Here is a 27,129-nt window from a genome sequence, read left to right as displayed (position 1 = left end):
CCTTTCATCTCCACTCTTCTCGTTTCCTCTCGTTTCTTTTCCCCTCCTCATCATGTTTCCTTCCATCTCTTTTCTCCTCTTCTCCTTGTCCCTTGTCCTCTTGTCTCCTTGTTTCCTTCCGTCTGATCTCCTCGTTTTAAAATGATAAATTGAACTTTATTGTATTAACCTTTATAACCTCACCACCATCCTCTTTCTCTCTCTCTCTCTCTCTCTCTCTCTCTCTCTCTCCCTCCCTCAGTCTTGCTCAGCCCGGGATCAGCTGGCGTTGACGTTGGGTGCGTTGAATTCGGACGCCCCGAGGAGCAGCAGGGACTCTCTGCACTGTTCCAGCGGCTACAGCACCCAGACCACCACCCCGTCCTGCTCCGAGGACACCATCCACACACACAGTGAGTTCAGACACATAAAGCAACAACAACAACTGGTTTTCATCCAAAAGATGTCAGGGTTTCCTGCTGCATCCAGGAGCTTCTGATTATTCTCTACGAGCTGTCTGACTTAAAGGAACAATCTGTGATCCAAACAGAAACTAAAGAGGCATCAACAAACACAAGTCTGGATAATGAACTCTGAATGTTTCCTCATTTTAATCCCAGTAGATCATCTGTATGACTGAACCTCTCAGCTGTCCTCTGGTTTATTTACTAGTTTCTCTTGTGTTCCTCTGTGTTACTGGTGTACCATCTCCTTTCTGCTTCTCTGTTGTGTTCTCAGTGTTTTCTTGACTAAACTTCCTTCCTTCTCTTCCAGCTGTAAAGAGAGATCCTCCCCTCTATGGTAGGTCTCTGACTACCTGTCTGTTTATGTACCTTCTTGCCTGCTTTATCTCAGGGCGAGGGTCATGGTTCGATTGCACGTCATCACGTCTGCGTCCTGCTTTACATCCATTTATCAAATCTATTTAGGTTCAGTCATAATTCAAGTTATAAAAGAACTAAATTCCAAAGATTCAGTAGAGATATTAATCAGCTTTCATTGACCGAGAAGGCAGAAACACTACAGTTTTGAGTAGCAGCCTAATAAGTAGTTAATCACAACATTTAGGTACAGCGAAAGAAGAAATGACCCACTGGTTTTCAAATCATTTGCTTCAGTAAAAGAAGTGATACCAAACTATAGAAATACTTTTTTTTACAAGTAAAAATCCTGAATTCAAAATTTCACTGAAATAAAAGTACAGGTCTCGCTTATTTTTACCGCGAGCTGCGCGGTTCACAGCAACAACAGACAGCGAACGTGATGGTTTGACAGTATATTGACATCATACCAGCAACATTACTACAGTTTACATGTCTGTATCTGTAGAATATGTCACGGACATGAAGAAAAGCAAAGATTTATTTTTTAAATCGACACTTCCTGATTCCGTTTCAAAATAAAAGTGCTCTAGCGTTTTTTTTCTGTGGGCGTAAAAGCCTTCATTTGTTAACACAAGGCTTTTATTCTGAAATATTTGCAGGACAGTGTTGTTGTAGACTTGCAGAGCTCCATGAATGAATAAAGTACGGGATTTTAATTGTGGATTATTACTATTATTTACAAATTACCACACATCTCTTAACCTTTCTCTGTTTAAAATAAATATAAATGACATTTATAATGAAATGAAATGGCCATTACGAAAGGCAAACTCTATGTAGAAAGAAAAGAAAGAAAGAAGCGCTGCCAGTGTGGATGACTTACACCAAGCGTAAGTCAGTGAGGCTTTTACCGCTAAATTACTGCAACTTCATCATCACCGTCGTCGCAGCATGCAGGTTTTGGTTGCATGCGTGGCAGGAGTGCAACCTCCCAAGCACCTGAAAGGGTGAAAGTTGTACGTCTGGCATTTTCCATACGTTTTAAGACGCAACATGTGAACAGCCCCTAAGAGTTTCCACAATGATGCAGCTCCTAACTGATGTGCTGATGTGTTCCTGTCGTCTCAGATGAGGAGATGAAAACACTTATCAGACGTCATCAAGATAAGAAATAACAGAAGTCCATCTGAAGGCAGAGCTGCAACTGATGTTTTCTTTGTCTCTCTCTTTGTCTCTCTCTCTAGTCGACTACGAATCCATCTCTCTCCATGGAGACGCCGACTCCATCTCCCTGCACCACCTCTCCCACGGCAACAGCCAGTCAGACTTCGACAAGTCCTCGACCATCCCGAGGAACTCCGACCTCAGTTTCCAGTACAGGAAGTTTGCACAGTCCAAGCGCCCCGTCTCCACCGTCAGCCTATTGGCCGAGCCAGAATTGATGGGCAGGCACGCCCGCCCGCTGCCGTCCCACACGGCAACCATCAGGCGCAAACCGTCGTCTAAGCCGGCGTTTCGCAGGGGCACGATCAGCGGGGGGGTTCCCATCCCCATCAGCACCCCGCAGGTTCCCCTCAAAGCCCTCGCAGGGAACGGCGGGAGCGATGAGAATGTTTTCGCAGTGCCCTCTGCTGTAGGAGCCGGAGGTTTAGGTTACAGTAAACTCTGCACCTCCACGCAGAGCCTCAGTGCCTTACCTCCCTCCTCCTCCTCTCCGTACTACCAGCTGATCCCAGGTCAGATGCCCATCCCGGTGCCTATACCCACTGTACCCTCCCTGCCACCAGTGGGCAGCTACGCCAAACAGCAACAACAGAGACAGTACCAGCAACAACTACAGCAACAGCAGCAAATCAACCAACTAAATCATCATCAGCAACGCAATCAACTACAGCAGCACAACCAGCAACTCCAGATTCAGCAACAGTTTCAATATCAACAGTCGCTGCTTCAGCAGCCCCAGCAGCTGCAGCAGCATCAACCAGACCAGTATCACATCGACCAGCTGAGCCAGCAGCAGAAACAGAAGATGTACCAGCATCAGCAACAGGACCAGCTCCAAGCCTCCGCTGCCCAGGTAGAGCCCTCCAGGCCAGACCACAGCGCCCACTACCAGCCCCAGGCACCTCCGCCCTCCAGCCAGGACCACAACCCGGAGCCGCTGACCGAGGAGGGAGGAAGTGACATGCTGAACCAGATCAGAGCAGTAAAGCTCAAAAGGACCCTCACCGACGATCGCTCCGCCCCTCTCCTGCCCCCCCCTCCACCCAATCACAAATGAGGCTTTTGCGTCCCTCAACGGTGCCGGAGTGCGTCGGCACAGACCGCACAAATCAAACACACAGACTTCCTGTTAAACGCAGATTGTGGACTGATTAATCGCTGGAACTCGACGTGTGTCTTATTTTTATTTTCTAAAGATCTGCTTCCTGTTTAGATTTCTGTTTGTCTTAAAGGTGCAGTGTGTAGCGGTGAGGTTGCAGATTACAACCAACGGAAGCTTCTCCTGCGTGCCAAGCGTGTTGGGAGAGCTACGTTGGCTGACGTGAAAACACAAATGGCCCTCTCTAGAGCCAGTGTTTGGTTTGTCCGTTTCGGGCTACTATAGAAACATGGCGGCCGACTCCGTGAAGACGACCCGCTCCCTATGTAGATATAAACGGCTCATTTTAAGGTAACGAAAACACAACGGTTCTTATTTTCAGGTGATTATACACTAAAGGAAAACATCCTTATTATTATTATTCTGCCAATAGATCCTCCTAAATGCTACACACTGGTCCTTTAAACATTTTTTGAGACTGTGTCGTCATTTCCTGTTGCTGCAGCGACCGTCTTTTGCCTTTTTTTCTTTTTGGTTCATGTTTGCATTTCGATTGTGTGTAAAGTTTTTCGTCTGACCCAATAGAGCTGTTGATTGTTTTAGTTAGTACTCACTTCCTGGTCAGATGACCGTTATGTGGCTTGTTAATTAGCCAGACAGGAAGCTGTCTCAGATCCTCTTCAGTCCTGGGTGTGTTTGATTTGCCTTTTTGCCCAGACTCCCAGGAGGGTGGGGTTTAGTAACTGGTCCTGTAGCTCCACTGTGGTTGAACCATGGTGTGTGTGTGTGGAGGTTTTAATTAGCTGGCTGTGGGTCAGTGATGGTCCAGTGTGTCCACAAAGGTCATCTCAAAGAGTCAAACACTGAGCGGGACGCTCATGACGCTGGAATAAAACTGGCTCTTTATTTTGTAAATATGTTGGAACAAAAAAAGCTCCGGGAGCATCTGGGGAGGTCGGATGTTTTGCTTAACGGCACGTTGTCAGAGGTCACTCGCTTTCTTTGACCCGTACGGAAATTTGAACTGAAGATGAGTCACAATTTCACCTTCAAGTGGCAGCAGTGTCCACCCCCGGGGATGCCAAATGGTGCCGCTGAGGGGCTACCATAGAAATAGAATAGAGGTAGAACGGACATTCCCATTCAAATCAACGTAGCAGGATGGTTAGAGCGGCGGCCATTTTTTATGTCACACCGCCATAGCAACCGCTGTATCGGGCTAACTTCCGTATAAACTATACCGACTTGCGGCAAGTCGAGAACTCACTGAGGTGAGGTTTTGCGGTCGTAACGTTTCGTGCCTAGCCCCCTTCTCTGTTAGTAACCATGATGAGGTGTTTAGCGGCGGAGCGTTGAGTGGAGGCAGAATAATTCTCTGAACACGTTAGCTAACGCTGCCTAGCAAGTATTGTTGGCTCTTTTTTTTTAACAGTGGCTGAAGAACATCCTGGTTTCTCTCAATATGTCTCAATAATTTTCTGTGTTGCATGACAGCGTGGCGAAATTAGCAAGCTAAGCTAGCTAAGTAGCCAGCCGTCCGACCAGCGGGCTGGTGGCCAACGGCAGCGCTGTGAAGATAAATTGAGGGCGTATAAATCTTTGGATGCCTATAGTTAACTATCCTTCAGTAAAGTCAGTCAAAAAGAGAGTCGTACAATATCTTCGAAACGTTTCAGATGGAGAGAAAGGGTTGCTAATAGTTTAGCCTTCTGCTAACCGCAGCCATTAGCAGAAGCAGTTAGCCTCCAGTCTTTCCTTTGTTTAGCCTCCAGCTAACACCATGACCTCATCATGACGTCCATGTCATTTTGCATAATAATAAGCCATGTGCTTCTGTGTATTTTTGGAGCGATGGGGCTGGATAGTTAGCTAGCTTGCAATTCCTGCCATGCTTTAATGCTACACTGTCCGTTCTCTTCCCAGCGAGCTGCGACCACTCTTTACTGACGTGTGTATTCTGTTGTCGCCGTAACAACTGATAACAATCGCCATCTTCGGTTCAGGTCGAATGACCACGGAGAACAGTTCGATGTCCGTTCTACTCCTACTCTATTTCTATGGGGGCTGCTGTTTGTGGAAAAGGATTAAAACTGTTACTGTGCGAATGTCTGGTTTACTGTGTATATAATGATCTGGTTAACAAGAGGAACAATAACAAGAAGAAGAAGAAGCAGCGATTTGTTGGCAACTTTTAGAGGCAACATAGTTGTTTTTAGGAGAAGGAGATGGATGACGTTACTGCTGAGAGCGTAGCCGGCTATGAAAGGCAGGACTATAGAAACACGTAGCAGCTGATGTTGACAGATCTGTGATGGTTCGACACGCCGCCATGTCGGAGGAAGTAATGGTTACCACAGAAAATCCACTTTTTAGAGCTCGACTCACACAAGATGTTTGAGGCTGATGGGGATGTTTGAGAACGCTATGGGACGATATTTTATTATTATTTTGAAGAAAAAAAATACAATTTGTTATTAATAATTATGACCAAGACTTGTACTGAGTGGATAAACTCTGTAATGGAGCCACTGTTTCTTCATATTGTTTGCATTTCTTGTTGTCTACACCGGTACAAATACACAAAGCTGCCAATAAATAACAATAAATGTCATTTAGAATCAACATTACAAAGTTTATCGAGAGAGCACGACGAATTTACTTTTATTTACTGTAACATTTCCAGTTCAGTTCATTTCTTGGTCACAATTCTTTAATAACCACATTTAAGGGCTCCATATCAAAATATTTATTATGTGTTTACAATCAAAATTAATATTGGACGCAGTCTTTTTGGTGTCGGCCACAGAAGTCCAGTATGAGTCTTTGCACAGACACATGTAATAATAGTCATTTTCTTTATCAAGTGAAATAACGAAATGTTTAATTTGATAATTTAAGAACATCAGGCAGCTGATGTGTCTCTTGACTTTGTGTTTAGGGCTGCAACTCGTTTTCATTATTGATTAATCTGCTAATTATTTGGTTTATTATTTAGAGAATCGTGAAAAAATGATTGATCCATCGCTGATTCATTATGTCAATCAACTTTTGATTGTTTCAGCTCTAATTATGTATTTTACCAGTTTAAAATGACATTTTTCACACATTAGTTTTCAGATTTTCTGCAGGTAGACGGATGAAGAGCTTTTGATTCTGTTGTTACTCCTCCAACATGGCGGTGTTTCCATTTTAACTATTTGAAAACAAACTTCTACCTACTGTACAGATCTCTGATTTACTTCAAAGGCAAAATCAGTGAGTCTTACGGTACTTTCACACCAAGCGCGAAGCGAACCTTTCGCGCGGCACGATTACATACAAAGTCAATGCAAAGAGACGAATCCCGTATTCGTGGGAGTTTCAACTCGAGCAAGAAATTTGCGTGACGCTGTGTGGTTAAAACCTCTCAGCGTTTAGACTGTCCTCCTGTCGTCACCGACGTCCTGACGCTGTTGAATCAGAAATGGAGGATAAATAAATGTTGTACGTGTCTGTGGTCACCCAGAGCTACGATAGTACATCATATCTGTACAGAGAGCGGACCAAACTCTGTGTAGAAACCACAGACTGTCTATGGTAGACACAACAACGTCTCGAGATGACTTTGTGTTGAGTGTTGATGGAGCAGCTGCATAGCCTGGCACTGATCCATCCAAACTCCATTCAGAAAAGAAGCGTTTTAAAAGTTGTTTGCTTGTCGTCTTGGTAACAGACCTGACAAAGCATGACTTCAGGCTTTTAACAAATCAACATCATTATGTTGTTGTTTCAGCATCATTTGGATCTGTTTATTGATATTAAATCACAGCATAATCTGTTTATTTTGGGTTCATACCGCAGTAGCGACGCGTGGCTTGCCAGATACAGTCAGTACAATGGCACCGTATGTGAATACAGCTCACCGCCGGGTGATGTTATGAACCCAGAAACGACGGCGTTTGGTTTTCTGACATATTTGGGACTTCCATAACATGTACAAAGCAGCAACAGTGGTTATTTCTCCCATGGTTGATGGAGGAAAGAAAAGTTGTTGGTATCTATGGAGACAAGCTTCTCCTCCTCTCCGACGCGTCTAGCGCCAATGAACACAAATGATCCCGGTGGTCCAACTCGTGCGAGTAAAGTGAGGCGGAAATTCGCTTTGCTCTTGGTGTGAATGCAGCATTAATGTATATACAGGATCTGATATGTTTAATAAAGACGCTGCTAGAATTAGAATTTGTTTGAGTGTTTAAATTCAGCTGAAGTATCACTGAAATTCTGTTCGGTCAGCAGCCACTTTTTTTCTTTAAACTATATTTATCTACAGTAGTTTGGTTGGGCTCCGATAGCTGGTTCTATTTTGGATCCTGTATTTAGATCTGTTAACCTGTAATTTTCATAAATCTCTTATTTGATATTTTAGCTATTAGCTTTAGCTGTGAGTAATGATCAAATAGGTCTGGAGTTGTGCCCATTGATGACTTTTTCTCTGAATAAAGTCCATCAGAAAATAGGGGCGTTTGCTGACTGGACCGGACCGGACGTGAATTCGATCAGCGCAGCTTTATAGGATGTTATAAGTTCACTTAAAGGGGCTCTATGTAAGAATCAGAAAGTGCTTGTTAAAGTCAACGACAGTCAGCGTCCTGTTGCTCGCCCTACGTAGACGTAAGCGAGAATCGGTCAAAACAGTGAGGTGACACAAACCAGATTGAACGTGATTGACAACTAAAACCACAATATCACTCTATACTTCACCAGCTTGGCAGTAATGTTGGCTGATCTGTCCAATAAGAGTTTTGCCAGCTCAGGGTCCGTTTTGATTTTGCCAAAACCAAACGAAGGTCCCTCCATGAATCGAAGGCCGATGTTGATCCTAGTTTTCTTCCCGACGTCGGTCACATTCCTGTTTTGCAAGACGGGCTTCACTACGTATAACTTTGTCTTTTTGTGCTTCCGTGGAGTTTCTGTTGGAGTCTGAGTTGTGGTGGAGGCTGTTTGTTTGTCAGCGTTGGCGGTCTCCATTTCTAACTGAACACTGTTAGCTCTGGAGTAAAGGCTCTGGCGATTTTGCATGGCGTCACATCCGTTGGATTTTCCCGCATTCTTCACATTAAAAGCAGGACAGGCTACAGGTCTACAGACTGAGAGAGGAAACCTAAAACGTCGCGGAAGGTCTAATTTTTTAGGTTAAGTTGAAACCTGTTCACACATTGGCAATAAAAAACAATTACATACAGTCCCTTTAAAGAACTATTAGCATATTTCTTAAATCATCATGAGCAAAGTAATCCCCCGTCTACCAAACATGAAGATGATTTCAGACCGAATAATGATTCACATTTGATAAAGGATGTGTTGCCTCTCAAAGTTGTCCAACGAGCGTCTGCTGGGAGGCGGGGCCGTAGCTCTGTTCATGTTTTAAATGACGAGAAGGAGTTTACAAGAGCTGCAACTTCATGATTCTTTATTATTGATTTATGTGGCAATTTGGTTTATAAAGTATCAGGAAATAGTGAAGAACATGTCTGTGACAACTTCCCAGAGAACAAGGTCTTGTTTTGTCCAATCAACTGTTCAAAATCCAAAGATATTCAGTTTACAATCATAGAAAACAAAGAGAACCAGCAGGTTTTTTTTGGTAATTTTTGCTTTAAAAAAATGTCTTAATCGAATAATGGATCATGAAAATTGTTGCTTATTAATTTTCTGTTGATTGTCTCAGGTCTAGATACATTCCACACCGAGGTTTTTTTTAAAGGCTGATATGTTTTTAGACCAAATATCTTAAAATATGACATTTTAGGCAAGTTAAAATAAAAGTAATTTAGTATTTCCCACCAGAATTAGATACCTGAGGGTGTAGAGAAGGCTATGATGCTGCGAAAACTAAATTTACTTAAAATATAATGCAACAGTTAAATGAGTAAATACTTTTTTGTGAGTTGGTTGGTGGCTCATCAAACATTGATTCAGTGTCTGGGCCTCTGCTGTGGGAATTTAAACTCAGGACCTCAAATCCTGGTTACGGCCCTGTTGGCTGCCCGGCAGAGACCAGCTGCATTCTGGGAAATGCAGTCCAGTCTCTGCTCAGCTCTCCTGTTCTGGTCTCAGAGAAACTTTTCTGTGTATTTAGAGATTTCCTGCAGCTGATTCATGTGTTTATATTGTTGATGAGACAGAAAAGCTGCCTTCTGATATTCATTTGATTGATTGATTGATTGATTGATTGATTGGACCCAATAAGCCCCACAGCAGTTGTGTGTGTGTGTGTATATATTAGTGCTTCTATTCCTGGGAGAGATCTAAATCTATATAAAAATGTATGTATACATATCTGGATTGTATTTTTGTTGATTTATTGATCAGACGATGTGATCAGATATGACACGTCGGTTGTCACTCGTCATATTTTTGTAGAAAAGCTTTAACGGAGGAAACGCGGTGAACTTCCTGATGTTTGAGGATCTGACACCCGATTGGATGTCTGACTGTCAAGAAGCGAACGAAGATGTACGGACGACAAGAACCAACAGAATGTAGAAATGTTTCGTTCTTCATCTTTTGACGTTCGCTGTGGGATCAATAATAATAATAATGATTGATTCATCGATTCTGGTGGTACAGTTTTTTTTTTTTGTGTCCTGTATTTACTGTCATTACACATCTGGAACCGTCAACATTCAGTTCACTGGGATGAACTTTTCTTTCCTTTGGGGGAAATATTTTATATGAAAAGTTGGTCTTGAATATTGAATTTGAATCAAACGATGATGCAGCATGAAGTTACATCCTACATTAGTAGGATTATAACAGTGAAGACCTCGCTGCTACAAATTAAAACTTATTTAATAATTTTAACTCATGTTACGTGTCCACAGGGGCGTTTTTTATCACAAGGGATCTCCTCGCTTCCCAGCATTGGACGCTTGATGGGCTGCCACTAGACGCAAGGCATCTGATTGGACGAACACTTTCCTTCGTGGGCTGCTGATTCCAGCTTTCAAACCAGAACCAACATGGCAGCTCTTTTGGAAACTTTCTTCTTATTTCACGAAAAAAGTTCACCGAAATGTGTTTCTGAAAACATTTTATGTGAGAAATAATCCATGTTGATGAATCTGTCTTTATTTTAGATTGACAACGGGAGTTTCCAGCGGCAACGAGTCGCATAAAGTAGCCTAGACCTCAACGTTATGTAAATGAGGAGCGGCCAGCGTGACGCCCCGTCTCTCGAATCGCGCCGCCACGCTACCAGAATGCATTGCACGGCTGATTAGGAAGCGTGGAGAGGATGGAGGCTGTGGACACGTACCATGACCCCCCCCCAACAACAGCGATCCCGCTAAGCGGTCCTACGATCGATTTATATTTTTGACCAACAGTTCAAAACCCCAAAAGATTGAGTTAACTATCACATAAGATAAAGAAGCTTGGACGAGGGAAGGTTTCAGTTATCAAAATGTACACAATTATCTTTCTGTCGATTGACTGATAAATGAATCGACTAATCAGTTCAGCTGTATTTAAACTAGGGCTGTCCATCGGTTAAAATATTTAATCGTTATTAATCCCCTGATTGTACATAGTTAAACACAATTAACTGCAAATTAATCTCACATTTTTTATCTGTTCAAAATGTACCTTAAAGGGAGATTTGTCAAGTATTTAATCCTCTTATCATCATGGGAGTGGACAAATACGCTTCTTTATGCAAATGTATGTATATATTTATTATTGGAAATCAATTAACACACTAACCCGCTACCACCTAAAAAAACGCAAGTTGCGTTATTAGGAATTGTTACGAATTTGCGTTAACGTATTATCACGTTAACTTTTGACAGCCCTTATTTAAGGCCTTAGAAGATGAGTAATTTGGATGCGCTTAATTCTAAATAAAATACATTTTAGATGAAGATGAAAAGCCCGGGATTAAAACAAACAGGGCTGCAACTAATGATTATTTCCATAATAGATTAATCTACAGACTATTTTCTTGATTAATTGTTTTGTCTGTATAAAGCTGAAACTAGAATTACTACCTCACTGTTGTAAGCCTCTGCCAACCGCTCAAGTTGCATTTACATCGATATCTATCCAAAATGTTAACATTTTTATGATTTCATTTGATTCCGTTAGACCTTTGTGTGAAATTGTCATAATCAGCTCTTAAGTTATGGCCAAAAATTTGATTTGTGAGGTCACAGTGACCTTGAACTTTGACCACCAGTTCATCCTTAAGTCCAAGTGGACATTTGTGCCAAATTTGAAGAAATTTGCTCCAGGCGTTCCTGAGTTCACGAAGATGGGATGTACATACATACGGACAACCTGAAAACATAACGCATCCGGTCACGAGTGTCCCCAGCGTGTAGTCATAGAAAATATATAGTATGCCATAAATAATGTCAAGAAAGACAAGGTAAAGTATGTCATTAAAACTAATATTATAGTTTTCGAAGTACTATATCTTCTGACTTTTTTTAACATACAATACGAAGACTTTTTTTCACTTTTTTTGACATGACTATTTTCTTTACTTTTTTTAACAAACTATACCATGACCTTTTAAAAAAAGTTTCGACATACTATACAAAGAATTTTTTTTATGATACATTTCGACATGCTATACTATGATTTTTTTTTTTACATATTTTTAACGTTTTTCGACATCCTATGACTTTTTCATGACATTTTTCGACATAATATACTATGGCTTTTTTCATGATGTTTTTCGACATACTATACTATGACCTTTTTGGTGAAATCTTTCAACATACTATATATACTATGACTATTTTTCATACTTTTTTCGACATACTATACTATGACTTTTTTCATGACATTTTTTGACAAACTATGCTATGACTTTTTCAACATACTACACTAAGACTTTTTTTGACAAACTATGCTATGACTTTTTCAACATACTACACTAAGACTTTTTTTGACATACTGTACTAAATACTTTTTTCAACATACTATACTAAGACTTATTTTTTTTACTTTTTTCGACATACCATAATATGACTTTTTTCAACATACTATACTTTTTTTATAAACTTTTTTCTACAGTCATTTTTGTCGACATACTAGACTGACTTTGATATGCTATACTATAACTTTTTGGGTGAAATTTTTCGACATATATACTGTATACTATGACTTCTTTTCATACTTTTTTCGACAAACTACACAGTAATTTCTTTCGACATACGATTTTTTTTCACATTTTTCGACATACACTGACTTTTTTTTACGTACTATACTGACTTTTTTTGGTGAAATTTTCGACATACTATACTGTGTCTTTTTTCGACATATTATACTGACTATACATAGACTTTTTATGACTATGAATGTTTAATTGCATACTATTATAATTTTTTATAACTAACTGACTTTAAAACATACTATAATATGGCTTTTTAACATTTGCATGATACACTATAATTTAATTCTTTATTTTAAGGCGAAAATAATTTATCTGGAACCATTAAATATACATCTTGGGATGGTCAAGGGGAAAGAAGATACTTACCCTAATAAAAATACAACTGCGAATAAACCATGACATTAGTTCACAAAGTTGTCAATGTAAAATTGCGAGTACACAATTCAATTCACACACGTTGACATGCGCAACAAGATGAACCACGACAGTGACATCTGAAAGCAGTGTACCTGTCGCAGCCATTAGGCAGTTACAATGGCGTCCCTAAGCTGTGGTGGGATTTTACACTTTCTGGTGTCACCGGCGGCCACACCGGCAAAACCTAGAGACAAAAGCGGGGACCAACTCAATGTCATTCTATGGCAGAAAAACAGCTATTTTATTGGGAGGGCCAGTGTTTACTTTGGGATGGTTTAAATTGCATTGCAGGACGGTTTGGGAAAACAAGTTTAGTTAGAATAACAAAGAGCAAAGGTTTTTCTAGTGTGATGTCTGCTTATAAAATAGGACAAGTTTTCCAAAAAAGCTAGAGATTCCCAAAATGTGGGAGGGATCAGGAATGTCCGTAAACAATAAAGTGCATCTATATCACTCTGCTTTTCCACCTGAAACATTTACAGGTGTAGAGGTTGCTACAACAAACATTTCCTTGTCAAAATTTAAAAATGTGATCTGGGCAGATTTGATATAAAATGCATTTTTGGTTTGGGTATAGGTACAACTCAGATTTCTGTACAGTAAATATGAAGCTACAGCCAGCAGCTGGTTAGCTTAACTTAGCACAGACTGTGAACTGCTAGCACAGCTCTGTCCAAACGTAACAGCATCCTTCTATCGCACCTCTAAAGCTCACTGAGTAACATCGTATGTCTTTGTTTAATTTTCTTGGCCAGGTAACTTCCTGGAGTCTGCTGGCTAGGAGTGGTATTGATCTTCTCATCTATCTCGCTGTCAGAAAGCGACTAAGCATATTTCCCAAAATGTGGAGCTTTTGCTTCAAAGTCATATGAAAAGACGTGGTTATTCAGGGTCTGTTCAGTTCTTAAGTTTATTTGCAGTTAAAACAGAAGCAGGTCGACAGAAACAAAAGTAGCAAATTACAAAAAACAGCAGAAATGTGATAAAAGTGAGATAAGACAGTTTCGTTTCCAATAATGAATGTCAGGCTGTGATCGAACTGCGCAGCTTCTTGGCTCAACTCTGTGCAGACATGAATAAGCGTAGATGTGTTTCACAAACTTTCCTTGCATGAGACACGGAACTGGAGATGACACTTTCCATTTAAGCTAGAAAACTAATGCAGAGCAGCAGACGGAGGATGAAGACAGGCACTTCAGGCAGGATGGAGATTGCCAAGCTACAGCGGGATCACCGATGAGACATTTTGCTTGTTTCACAATAATACGATGAAATGGAAAACAAAATGAGACAGTACTTTGTATATGACGAGGAGTTTGCGGATAGTATTACTTGGCTCACATATTTGTCTTTCAAATAGAGAGGGGAACAAAGCGACGCTCTGATCCTAAAAGTAATAAACATAAATTTAACTCTCAGTGGAGTGACACAGATGGAACGAGGCAGGAGAGAAGGTAAGAACGTTTCATTTTGTATCTAACAGGCTCTGGATTTGAGGATGGGGTCGTCGTGACCAAACCTCACCAATATGTTTGGAGGGCGAAGCTTCGAAACAGACGTACAAAATACGCAATGCTACGTTCACGTCGTATTGGAATTATCGTAACTACCAGTTTGACTTTGTGCATGGAAATGAAAGGAAGTATGGACGCTTAAAGTGAGTGTTCACCCCAAAATCAAGAATACATATTTTCCCTCTTCCCTGTAGTGCTCTTTATCAATCTAGATTGTTTAGCTGTGAGTGTTGCAGATGTCGGCTGTAGAGACGTCGGCCTTCTCTACAATATAAAGGAACTAAATGGCACTCAAAGCGCCAGCAATGTCCGTTTCCAGAAATCATGACCCGGTTACTCAAGATAATCCACACACCTTGTTGTGAGCGGTTTCATGTAGGATTATTTTATTTCTACCAAACTACACCACGCAGTAGGAAGCGTGCCATCTACTCATGGACAAGAGGCTCGTTTTAATAGTTTATACAGTACTATACTGTAGCTATATGGCCGATATCTCCAACAATCTAGACCGACAAATGACACTACAGGTAAAATAAATATGTATGGGGGTGAACTGTCCCTTTAAACACAAATGTAATATATATATCGTGCTATATTGCCATGGCATAGTATTGAGAACCCTAAAACAACCAACTCTGTATTTATCCAGAGTTGCAAACACACTAGAAATATGGTAAACTCTACAATCCATCACACGTGCCGTGAACACGGCATGAACATCATGAATATGAATCCACTGAGAAACAAACATTCACACGTAATCGAAAAGCCTCAGAAAACAATATAGGATAAATAAGAACTACCTGAGAGTAGAACATTATGTTAACGATGGTTGTTTACTTGTAATTCAAATACAGAATAAACCTTTACAAGGTGGTCGGATTTTTAAGTGGGCCTCAACATGGACTTTAAATTGTAAACAATAGGGGTGGAGCTGCAAGGATCAAGTCGATTGACAAAAAAATAATATTTTGATATTAAGTCTATTAAAGTCATTTTTCAAGCAAAAATGTGCAGGATTCTCCGATTACAGCTTCTCAAATGTAACTTGTCTTTGTTTCATGCGATACTAAAATTGATATCTCTGAGTTTTGGACCATATGTCAGACAAAACTAGCAATTTGAAAGCATTACCGTGAGTTTCCAGGATATTATGATGGTAATGTTATTTTGACACGGACCTTCACAAAGGGTTTCCGTGCAGCATTTCGCCTGTCCGTGCACATCGAATATTTTTCTAACTACACGGACGAGGATGGGCGGAGATCAATGGAGAACTTTGAGGAGCCCGGATGGAGTATAAAAGATCCAAACGCTTCCTCGTCACATCAGCTTATGTCCGTGGGCTCGTACATGCAGAAAGCATAACCGAGGCTTCAATGTGTCAATTGTTCGAAATGTTGCTGTGCTTTTGATTTCTCTGGTTGTATCAGGCCATTATTACACGTTTTTTGTTGAATACTCGATTCTTGATGGTCAATCACGGCGTTCTGCGGTCTGTTATTTCTTTAGAGCAGACCGTTGCTATGTACAGCAGACCGTTGCTATGGGCGCAGTTCTGATCTCGGACTCTGGAGGAAAAATTTTGTGTCAAATTATTGATTTCTTCAGTAAGTAGCCGTGTAATAAGCGTGATAACGTACAGCTAGCGGGTCATTGTTGTGAAATAAACCCCTTCCGCGTTCGCTTCGCCCTGTCAGGATTTATTTCACGGCGACCGGCTCGCTGTACATTATACCTTTTATCTCCATCACCCACTCCTACCGGAACCTAACCAGCTGCAATTGATTGATTTTCTTTCAGTTACTAGAAGCTTTTCTAATGTCAGAACATCTTGATGCCTCAAACTTCATCAGCGAATAGAACAGGATCATGTGACCTGACGTCATGCGATACCTCTTTTGAAAAGATGATCTTTGGTGTTGGATGTGAATGTTCAACCCGATGATGAAGAAAAAGGACCAGATGTGGGAGAGCTTAGAAAAAAAGCTAGTAAGTGGACTTTTGAACATTTAAGTTTTGGCGTCCAAAGGGAGCTCCAAATGATGCCGATTACCTGCTGAACATTTACAGATGACGGTAAAGGCTTATTCTCAGTTAGAATTATGATGCGTGTCGATAATTTCAGCTCCTATATAAATAACCATAAATACTCAGTGCCACTAAAAACTGGTAGAATACAAACATTGCCAAGGCTTCTTCCTGAAACACCCTCAGTTCTCATCAACCGGAGCTGCGTTTTCCAGAAGCGTCTCGATGACCAAGCTCGTGTTTGTTCCGCCGAGAGTAAACGGATCAAACACGCGTTTGGCGTGAACGAAGCTTTTTGGGAAACACAGGTTTGACTTAAAGCGGCGGAATCGTGTCACTGCTCGGCTGTTTTTTCCGTTGCCTGACTCTTCAACAAAACGTAAGTGCTTTGTCTTCCTCTCCTTTCTCTACGCAGTGCAGTGACAGATTCTTACCGCCATCTCCAGAGTCCCCCGATGTGCGTCGTCACTTCTTCCTCTGCACCTCCTGCAGCATCTTCAGGGCGGCAGAGTTCTTTGGTTCCACTTGGAGCAGGGTGTTCAGGTCGTCCTCACAGGATTTGATGTCCTGCAAGAATTACAACGAAGATTAAGAGTTAGAAAAACTCATGTGATACCAGTGTCTTCACTCTCAGCCCGCTAGAGACTGTAATGTCGGCCAGGATAGCCGGCGATCACGCGGGTCTCAAAGGGTTAATCCAAAAACATCATATATAATATTAAAACACTGACAGCGGACACATCTCTGCACAATGAGTAATTTAACTTTTCATACTTTAAGTAGATTTTACTAATGATAATTACACACTATTACCTGCGTAGGGTTTTGGATGCAGGACGTTCACTTGTAGTACTTTAGTATTTTCACAGAGTATTAGTACTTTTACTTGAATTATAAATCAATTATCTATTAAAGATCTGAATAATTCTTAGAGCGTTAGTCTACCCTCATTGATATATGATTTGATTTGATTATTATTTGTGTCATGCATAATTAATATGCCCAGCCCAAACAGGCTTACAAGACACCATTATTTAGAAAACAAAGAAAAGACAAAGGCAGGAACCAGAGGAGCAGTAAAAATTACAAATACTACTGACGTTTTTTCCAAGCTTGAGAAACAAAAGTAGAAAAAAAACCAAAGAGTTCACGTGAACCAAAAATTAAATAGCCTTTCCATTTTTTCATCATCCGAGCACCAAAACATTTCAGAGTTTTGAACAGATATTTCATATAAAATAGAAGTTCATAACTCATCATAGTTTGGACAATACAGAAGAAAATGTGATTCCTTTTTCAACTTCTAGCTCCAACAACCTGTTGTCCTCCTGGATGCTTTTAAATCTGAACCGACTTCAAACACCAGAGGAAGGATTCCTGTTCTTAACTGTGTAACTAAACATCCTCTGACTCCTTCATAAGTTTGCTAGAACATCAGATTCAGAGCCATAATTGTGCTCGATTTGAATATATGTTTGGAATTTTTCTTCAAATCTCGCAAGTAACTTTCTTCTATTTGTGTTCGTGCTGCATGATTAGTTATTATTATACATATATTGTAATTCAGCTTCTTCAAATATAGCATGAAGTTGTGTAGCCCATGGAGCATTATGTGATTTACTCCAAAGAAAAACGTTATTGATCCTGTACTCTGACATATTAAGCAAACGATTCCACGGTCCAGGAATCCATCCCATAATCACCCTGAACAACCAAAGTAGGAGAAAAACTTATGAACACCTAAAAAACAGCGTGCAGCTCTGTTCTGTATAGAGTCTGCTATTCTACATTCTTTGAAGCCCCATATCCCTGAAGCATAATTTATAAAGCGGGTAGACAAAACACCTATCAATATGAGGTGATACAAATCAACAGCACCAAACTGCAGCCTCTAAAATCAACATTAAGTCGAGTCTACACCGGAAATATTTTTGGCAAAAGCTAACAATATTAGAGATGCACCGATCCGACCTTTTCAGTCCCGATAGGATACCTGGGTTTTGGGTATCTGCCGATACCGAATACCGATCCGATTCCGATGTGTAAGGAAACATCAGGCTTGACTTAAACATTGTTTTCTTAAAGGGACTATTTGTAACTTTCAGAAATGCTTCTTAACAGCGACACCTGTGGCCGTGAAATCAACGAAAGTCAGCTTCGGGCTCACGCTTGCTCGATCTCAATATACCTGAACGAGCATCGCTCAAAACAGTGAGGCGACACACGTCAGCTAAAACCACAATATCACTCTATGTTTCAGCTGCTTGGCAGTAATGTTAGCTGACCAGACGGAGGTCTCTCCATGAACATGATTTAGATCTGATCCTAGTGTTGGCTTTTCCTGCCTAAGTGCAGGCTGAGGCAGCGGGGCTCTGCAGCGTGTCTCCCTGCTCTCGCCGCCCGCAGCCGGAGAGCAGAGGAGACACCGGCACCCGGTCGGTAACGAGAAGACAACGTAACTCTCTGAAGAGCCCCATCACTTCACAACACACGGCAAACCTCTGTTGGTCTGGAGGAGCTGCAGCATTTATTTCTGCACAAACGTCCCCTGTACATTCACTAGATATTCTCAGAGCTAAACTAACTCTTCTGCAGTGTGGAGTGAGCGCGCGTTCACGTCTAGAGGTGGAGGACACGCGCGCTGTCCGAGTGAAGGAGAGTAGGCAGCAGAGACGAGGCTCCGGCCACACGTGAGCGCGCATATGCGAACGCACATGTGTGCCGACCCGCTACATTTATACGCTTAAAAAGTTACAAACAGTCCCTTTAACTGTGTAAAACAAAATGTAACCAATAACTACGTAGATAAAAAAATACTAAATTGTTATTATTGTGTAAAGTGTAAACATTTTTAATGCAGCAACAAATTGGTCAAAATATAAACAGGAATTAAAATCCCAGTTTATAATAGATATAGAATATAAACATAGAATTGAACTGAATAGATTGGCCTCATTGTCACCGATACCTGATCCAGCTATTTGAGTGAGTATTGGATATCCGATCCGGTTATCGGTGCATCCCTAAACAACATAACTTTCATGAAGATGTATTACACATAAACACGCCAACATTTGAATGTACACCTGCCCAAGATGATAATGTGAATATTCTTGATCCAGATAAGAAATCCAGGTAAAGATGCATGTTGGAAATGGGCTAAAAACATAGCAGAGTTTATGGTTTATGTTTATTCAGCTAGACATGTTGATTTTCTGGAAATTTTTTCATACAACTCAAAACCTTCACACTCTCACCTTGAGCTGTGAGTGAGCCTGAGCCCTCCTGTAGAGAGCCTTGATGTTGCTGCTGTCAATCACCAGAGCCTCGTCACAGTCTCTGACGGCGTCTCTGTACTGCTTCACTGACAGGTAACACAGCGCCCTGATCACACAAATAATAATACAAATCAAACATTAGATGGCTTATATAAAGAAGACCCGCTTTAGTCTTTTTTAGGGGGAGATAGCAGGTCAACAGTAGATGTCACATAGAAGTGGTGTACATCATCTGAAAGCTGGGAAACGGAACATTAATTGGAGATGCTGTATAGCACTGTGTGTCAAGTTGTTGTTGTCATAAATAGATATAAAATAAACATAAATCAATTAAAATAAATTGTGAAAGTGTATAAGGGCTTAGAACATTATTATAGAAGTATATGACGGTCATCCCCATGCTCTATTATGTCTCATAAGTTGTTGCAGCAATTTTTGGGTTGATACCATTTGTTACACAGATTTGGTGCTAAATTTAACCATTTTTTACCACTGGAGAATTGATAAAAATGATCAATAATCCCTCCAAAATACCACATTATGACACCAAGACCTTGAGGAACACCATAGAAAAAGCCATGCTGTGATTTGGGATCAAAAACTTTTGACATTTGGAGATTTCTGCAAGAATTGCATTGTTCGGCGATTGGATGGCGAGCACTTCTGTTCTGTAAACTGCTCAGAAACCCCCTTATTGTCAATCTAGCTAGGAAAGCCATCCTCTGAATGCTCTAGGTCTCTAGTTTGTGGCTGTACAGTTTCATGAGGCTGTGATTATCCTAGAGGTCACCACAGGTCATTTTATACAGTGAGGTCAAGTTTCAAAAAATGGTCTCACTACAATGAAATGTCTCCTATGGGGACTAACATCATCACACATGAATACAGTTGGACTCATTGGATCCACAAGAGTCTCAGCTTTACAGTGATACCCAATTTATGTAATTCAAGACTGTTTAGGGACCCCAGTATGCAGAAATATTCAAATACACCATTTTAGAATGGGAGAAAATAACACATTTATACTGCATGAAAAAAAACTGCATGTGATGATCATAAAGTGGGCATGTCTGTAAAGGGGAGACTCGTGGGTACCCACAGAACCCATTTTCATTCACATATCTGGAGGTCAGAGGTCAAAGGACCCCTTTGAAAATGACCATGACAGTTTTTCCTCACCAAAATGTAAAACTTTGGAGCGTAATTTAACTTTCGTCCCGACAAGCAAACGTGACATGATGGTATCAATGGATTCCTTAGTGTTTTTTAGTTTCACAAGATACCAGCAGCTCTAGCTTTAAAACTGAGCCTGCCACAGCCTGAAAACAAACACTGAATATTTATTTTCCTCAGTTCCAAAAATGAATGTGTTGCATAACATTTTTGCACTTTACTAAATAATTATTGCAAATTCCTAAATCGGATAAATTTAAGCCCACAGGAAATGTTGATTGGCTGGCAGATGTTAATATATATTAAATATATATTAAAAAAGGGACACCTCAAACATAGTTCCAGTCAGCAGGTTAACCACTGTTATATCAGTCATAAGAGGGATACAAATAATGAAGATGTGACCCACCGGTTGGTGTAGGTTGTGATCTCAGTGGGGTCGTGTTTGAGGCTCTGGCTGTACTTCTCTATGGCCTTCTTGTGCTCTCCTTTCTTCACCAGGGCGTTACCTTCTTCTTTCAGGACGAGGCCTTTCTTCATGTCTTTATCATTAGGAGCTGACGAGACGAGAAGAAAGAGACAGAAAACATGGATTTACATCTGAAAAAAACTGTAAAATTCTCCTAAAGTTGCTGCAGTCCATGACTACATACAAAACAAATCAGAGGCTGGTCGTGCCGCTACGCGTGCGTTGTTACCCAATCTTACATGTACCAGCATTGTTTTTAGCATTTCATCATGAAATAGCCAATTGAATAAAGGCTTTTTATATTTTTTGCTGGACTCCCCCCTTTTTTTTGAACCGTTGTGTACCCCACCAAAGAGCACCTTCATCACACTGATTTGAACTTCCGAGCACTCTGGACTTTTTCCCTTTTTTTTAAGAAATCAAGTTATTTGAATCGATTGACAGCCTTATCTAATATATAACGAGACGTCACTCTCAAACTGGTTATCATCTAAATAGAATAGAAAACATAAGTCTTCTTACCAGGTTTGTTTGTTTGTCTGGTGCCGTTCTGTTTGGGTGTAGGGTTTGGCTGTGCAGCGCTCACGGTAGCTTTCTGGGCTAGTTTCTCTCTAACAGACAGAGGGACGGTGGGGATTGGAGGAAGCTTTTCTCTCCATGACGGACCGTCTGCCTCTGTGAGCGCCTTTGTCATCCTGAGAAACAATAAAAAACTGAATGTTAAAAAGGAAAAAAAAGGATCCAATGCAGCTTGTTTAGTCCTTTAAATGCAGTGCAAGATGCCTGGAAAGATAAATCCATCCATCCGTGTCGTCAGCATCGGGCTTCTGGGGCTTGTGTTTTGTCTATCCCCGGATCTTTCTGACAGAGGAAAACATCTATAATCATGAAATGTAAATAATTTAATTTCTGACCAGCCCAACCCTTGCTGCTGCCTGTGTGGATGTAGACAGACTGAGGGAGTGGGCGGCGCTGGGTAAAATCTTCTCCTGACATCCCGCACGCCGTGCGATGCTGCTTCTGCTCAGCCGTCGGGCTCACAAGGCAACTAACAACACCACACCAGAAAGGTGAGGTATAAATTAAAGTCCCACTAGTGACCGTACTGCCCCTAGATTTGAGAACCACTGGTTTATTGACTAATGCTGGCGGACATGCTGCTCCACCAGAAACATCTCTAAATGCATAGTAGGGCACAGATTCTAGAGATTATTCTTATAACATGACCAACACAACATCTCTTTCTTGAAATCCTTCTCAGAGTGGATAAATCTCCTGATATTTGACACGAACATGCCATCACCACTCGGCCAGTCTACAGCCCAGGTACCTGTTGGTGCCGTCGTGAGCAGCTGCTATGTTGCAGTCGATCTGCAGAGCCGTCTTGTAGTCTACGTAAGCCTGCCTGTAACGCTCCACAGCTTCGTAGGCAGCAGCACGACGAAGGAGGGACTTCACATTGTACGGCAACAACTCCAGAGACCTGAGAGACAATATGTACAGTTTACAAGTTAGACACTCATCTTAAAATGCCTAAAAACATCCGTACTACAACACAAAATGACTGCTAGCATGAAGGTAAACATGTTCATGATTGATAATCCCTTCATTAACTCCCTGAGACCCATGATCTCGACAGACTTTACTGTCTTTCAGAGGCTGTTTCCAGGTCCAGTTTTAGAGCTGGAGTGAAGGTACAGATATCATATGAAACTAAACCTTAAACCCAAGGAATCCATTAGAGGCAACCGTGTCATGATAGCTCGTCGGGAAGGAGGCTACATAATGCTCCAAAGTTAAAGTTTCATATGTTTAGTTTATCTGAGCTACAGTAGAGCATAAAAGCCAAGTGTAAAGAACAAAAACACTGAAAGGTGAAAATGTATAATAACGTGGCACAACTAAAACAAAGTGATATTTGAAAAAACAAAAATGAAGAGTCCACAGAATCACAGACAACGTGGTGTAAAATGGTTAAAAAAATAAATAAAAAGAGTAATAAATCACAAATAAAAACACTTACATATTGCAGTCTTTCACACATTCCCCACAGTTGCCCTCTTTCAGGTAGCTGGCCGCACGATTCGAGTGCAAAATGCCCAAATCCTCTGGGTTCTTTTTATCTAAAAGAGAGAAATAAGAGTGTTTAAGAGGAGCATTTCAACAAACTGCTCATATAGTCTCAGTCAACAATCATGGAGCAAAGTCCATTTAGAACGACACAAAGAGAAAGAAGAGTGAAGGCCGACTGACAAGATGGACAGCCATTAGAATAAAAGAGAGATACAGAAGTGGACAAAACATGGAGTAAAAGAGTCAGGATAGTTAAATCCATGTAGCTCGTTTATCCAACATCCATTTCATTTGCAAATTCTCTCCTTTTGTCTTGTGGTATAAATCCAGCACACCTCGCCTGTTCCTTTATAGCTTTCGCTTTCGCCAGTTTTTGCTGAGTCACTGACTGGAAAATGTCAAATATAGTTTACCAAAATTTTGAAATATATGTTTAGTAGTTTTTAGTATGTTGAGTGAAAATGCACTAACGTTACAACATAGTTGATCTTATTTATTTTAATCTAATTTATTTTTATTTATTATTTTTATATTATTTATTTTGATTAGTCGACAGAATTGTATGAGTGTTAGTCGACTAACACTAATGGTGTGGTAACCTTTTTAAAGAAACATTTTGACCTGACAGAGATTGTGTTTATACTCATTATTTGCATGTATCTACCACAGGCGCAGTTTGCGTTGGCTGAGGGGGCTCACTGAACCCCGTAGAAATGCACCTATATTTTTTTATAATAACGTAGAAATAATAATTTATTGTAATGATGAATAATATCGACCTTGTTGTGTCTTCATATTGACAGAATAAGAAACCAACAAGATAAGATAGATTTGTAGTATTTGTATTTAATTATAGCCAAATAACATCGGACACTCTCTGTCCAGACACCGTTAAATATTCTGTTATGTCCTAAACAAACCACGTACCTATCAGCTGTGCCGTCAAGATCAGAATAGAGATGTAACGACTTAAAAGATGGTAATACTTGCTCTCTTCCAACGTTTATGTTTTTTTAAACAGAAAAAACAGGTTTTATACTGTGATATTTACTGAAAATGCCATGCCATACAATACAGCCAATAGTAGCCTCAGTAAACTTTCAAGTGATCTCCCTCCAACCAGCTGTCTCCTTATTTAGGTGATTGTAGTGAAATGAGGAGGTATCATATCAGATAACTCCTCATTTTAACTTCACCAATCAGTCGTTCCTCGTCCGTTGGAATAAGGAATAAATGGAAACAGGTCGTCTGACAAAAGTTCAGCTCAAAATGTTGCTCTGCCCATCTCTTCGTCGCCAGTTAGGACATTCCAATAGAAAACAATGCAATAAAACTGATTTTGTCACTGACGCTGGCTCACCTTGCCTTCTGTTTGGAGGGTGTAATATGTACATACATTACACCTCTCTGCGTTGTACACATCACATTCCCTCTAGAGTTTTTTTGTGAACCCCTAACCTTTAAGTCCAAACTGTGCCTATGGTATCCACAGGTTAGTATTTGAGCTACACTTACTGGACTTCTCCAGCTCTTTGATGGCCTGGCTGTAGAGATTGGTGGCCTCTCCATACTGGCCCGTCTTGAAACACTCATTCCCGGTTTGTTTCAACTCCGTCCAGGACTTGGGCCTGTGTTTCTGAGGCATCTCTGCTTTTTAACTGTTACCTGAAAAGATGAAAAACTGGTTACCATCTGAAAGCATGAAAACACTCTTTGTCAACTGATCACAATGAAGCCAGACTTTTACCAGAGGAAACCTCATATCTCCTCTAAACTAATGACATGATGTATACCACGCTGCCTCCCAGTAAAGCAGTATACAGTACATACAGTACATACAGTACCCTAGCATAGGGACTGCATTTAAGCCTGTAGTTACAGCTACTATTCAATTGAGTTGCATTAATGAGAGGTGTTTCTAATATTTAGATATTTAGTCCACGCTTCTTAATATAAGTGAACCAACACCTCTCTAAGGCAGCTTCCACACGAACTGAGTTCATGCAGGTAGCATGTATAGCAGGGCTGTTAGACTGCGTTAGCTTCAGCTAGCTGACCCATAAACTCAGTATAAAACAGAGACTCATGTTTGCTAATGACGTCCAAACACACAACCTACCAGCACGTGTCTTCAGTCAACTCAACCCAGTTTACCTAAATACTGCACCGACATGCTAATCCACCACACGTTAGCTTAACGTAGTTGTGTTGTAACCTGGTGAGGTTACCGAGCTAGCTGCTACTAGTTGCTACTAGCTGCTACTAGCTGCTGATAGCTGCTGCTAGTTGCTACTAGCTGCTGCTAGCTGCTGCTAGTTGCTGCTAGCCGCTGCTAGTTGCTGCTAGCCGCTGCTAGTTGCTGCTAGCCGCTGCTAGTTGCTGCTAGTTGCTACTAGCTGCTGCTAGTTGCTACTAGCTGCTGCTAGTTGCTGCTAGCCGCTGCTAGTCGCTACTAGTTGCTGCTAGTTGCTGCTAGTTGCTGCTAGCTGCTGCTAGTTGCTGCTAGTTGTTGCTAGCCGCTGCTAGTTGCTGCTAGTTGCTGCTAGTTGTTGCTAGCCGCTGCTAGTTGCTGCTAGTTGTTGCTAGCTGCTGCTAGTTGCTGCTAGTTGCTGCTAGCCGCTGCTAGTTGCTGCTAGTTGCTGCTAGTTGCTGCTAGTTGCTGCTAGCCGCTGCTAGTTGCTGCTAGTTGTTGCTAGTTGCTGCTAGTTGCTGCTAGCCGCTGCTAGCTGCTGCTAGTTGCTACTAGCTGCTGCTAGCTGCTGCTAGTTGCTGCTAGCTGCTGCTAGTTGCTGCTAGTTGTTGCTAGCCGCTGCTAGTTGCTGCTAGTTGTTGCTAGTTGCTGCTAGCTGCTGCTAGTTGCTGCTAGCTGCTGCTAGTTGCTGCTAGCCGCTGCTAGTTGCTGCTAGCTGCTGCAGCAGGATGCCAGTGTGTCCAAACTAGCACTAAAAGTTGACAGTAAAGAGAAGACACCCTGTGGACGTGATGTCTCCGGGTTGTCTTGTGTTTTAACTAGCTCGCGCTACTTCAACTCGTCTGTTGCTTAATTTCCATGTTAGCTTAGCTGGCTAGTGAAGTTATGCTAACTGCAGTGGCATTCAGGAGAGCTAGCTTAGCAAGCTAGCCACAGCTAACGCTAGCTATGCTAATGTCTCACTAACTCTTCTTACCGGCTGCCGGGACTCGGGTCTCTGGGCTCTGGTCTCTGGTCTCTGGTCTCTGGGCTCTGGTCTCTGGGCTCTGGGCTCTGGTCTCACACTGAGAGCAACACACCGAGGAGGTCCTTCTCTTCACGACACAAACGACTCGGTGGAAACGACTACCGGAACCTGGAGCCCGTCGTTAATACTGACATTCCTCTGTGTGCTGACGTTGTGGTGGTCTGACCCGGGCGGAGGCTGAGGTATGCTGAGGTAGGCTGCGGGTTCGAGTAGTACTGGAGGGTCGGACTGTACTGGAGACTGGCTACCTGCTGTAACTCCTCACTTCACTGTATCAGTTTCACTTCCTTAAGCACGCTGCGTTCACGTCCTTTGGAAACTGTAGGACCTATGAGGTTTGTATAGCGCCCTCTGGTGGTCACATTGGATGTAACATCTGTTGAGAGAGTCTGTGGTAAAGGAGCTATTCAATGCAGAAATAAAAAGAATATAATAATAAATAATAATAATAATAAAAAAATATATTTTAACTCAAGTAAAGGATTAGAATATATTCCAATAAGCTTAATTGGCATGAATGTTCAGGTTACATTATTGTCAGAGCTAAATTACATATTAATGAATAATTACATTTCACAAGAAATAATCACAAAATATGGGTTTGTCAGTTTTATTTTTTCGAGGTGAAAGCTTGTTTCTGCATCATCTCTCCCACAGCTGTGAACGC

General features: G+C 41.2%; 2 protein-coding genes across 6 annotated transcripts in view; one reads left to right on the top strand and one right to left on the bottom strand.

Moving 5' to 3' along the window:
* Window positions 1–9,719, top strand: part of mtss1 (MTSS I-BAR domain containing 1) — a 71,708-nt gene extending 61,989 nt beyond the window's left edge. The window contains exons 12-14 of one of the 2 annotated variants that reach the window (XM_074647761.1): window positions 242–392; window positions 754–780; window positions 2,048–9,719. In XM_074647761.1, coding sequence (XP_074503862.1) covers window positions 242–392; window positions 754–780; window positions 2,048–3,084 — 1,215 coding nt within the window. In that variant the 3' untranslated portion in view covers window positions 3,085–9,719. The remainder of the gene's footprint in view (window positions 1–241; window positions 393–753; window positions 781–2,047) is intronic. The other variant, XM_074647770.1, reaches the window with a different exon arrangement.
* Window positions 1–26,764, bottom strand: part of tomm34 (translocase of outer mitochondrial membrane 34) — a 28,014-nt gene extending 1,250 nt beyond the window's left edge. The window contains exons 1-10 of one of the 4 annotated variants that reach the window (XM_074647790.1): window positions 26,479–26,764; window positions 26,412–26,422; window positions 24,760–24,909; window positions 23,195–23,294; window positions 22,502–22,654; window positions 21,694–21,866; window positions 21,112–21,259; window positions 19,509–19,635; window positions 16,686–16,818; window positions 13,593–13,952 (exon numbers count right to left, since the gene is read on the bottom strand). In XM_074647790.1, the coding sequence (XP_074503891.1) occupies window positions 16,717–16,818; window positions 19,509–19,635; window positions 21,112–21,259; window positions 21,694–21,866; window positions 22,502–22,654; window positions 23,195–23,294; window positions 24,760–24,889 (933 nt within the window). In that variant the 5' untranslated portion in view covers window positions 24,890–24,909; window positions 26,412–26,422; window positions 26,479–26,764 and the 3' untranslated portion in view covers window positions 13,593–13,952; window positions 16,686–16,716. Of the gene's footprint in view, window positions 1–13,592; window positions 16,819–19,508; window positions 19,636–21,111; window positions 21,260–21,693; window positions 21,867–22,501; window positions 22,655–23,194; window positions 23,295–24,759; window positions 24,910–26,411; window positions 26,423–26,478 lie in introns of those variants that run through there. The other 3 variants (XM_074647800.1, XM_074647812.1, XM_074647783.1) reach the window with 3 other exon arrangements.
* Window positions 26,765–27,129: the final 365 nt, after the last annotated feature.

This window comes from Sebastes fasciatus, chromosome 1, assembly GCF_043250625.1.
Source record: "Sebastes fasciatus isolate fSebFas1 chromosome 1, fSebFas1.pri, whole genome shotgun sequence".
NCBI classification, from domain to species: domain Eukaryota; kingdom Metazoa; phylum Chordata; class Actinopteri; order Perciformes; family Sebastidae; genus Sebastes; species Sebastes fasciatus.
The sequence above is the reverse complement of the archived record's forward strand: the minus strand, read 5'-3'. Positions and strand labels throughout refer to the sequence as shown.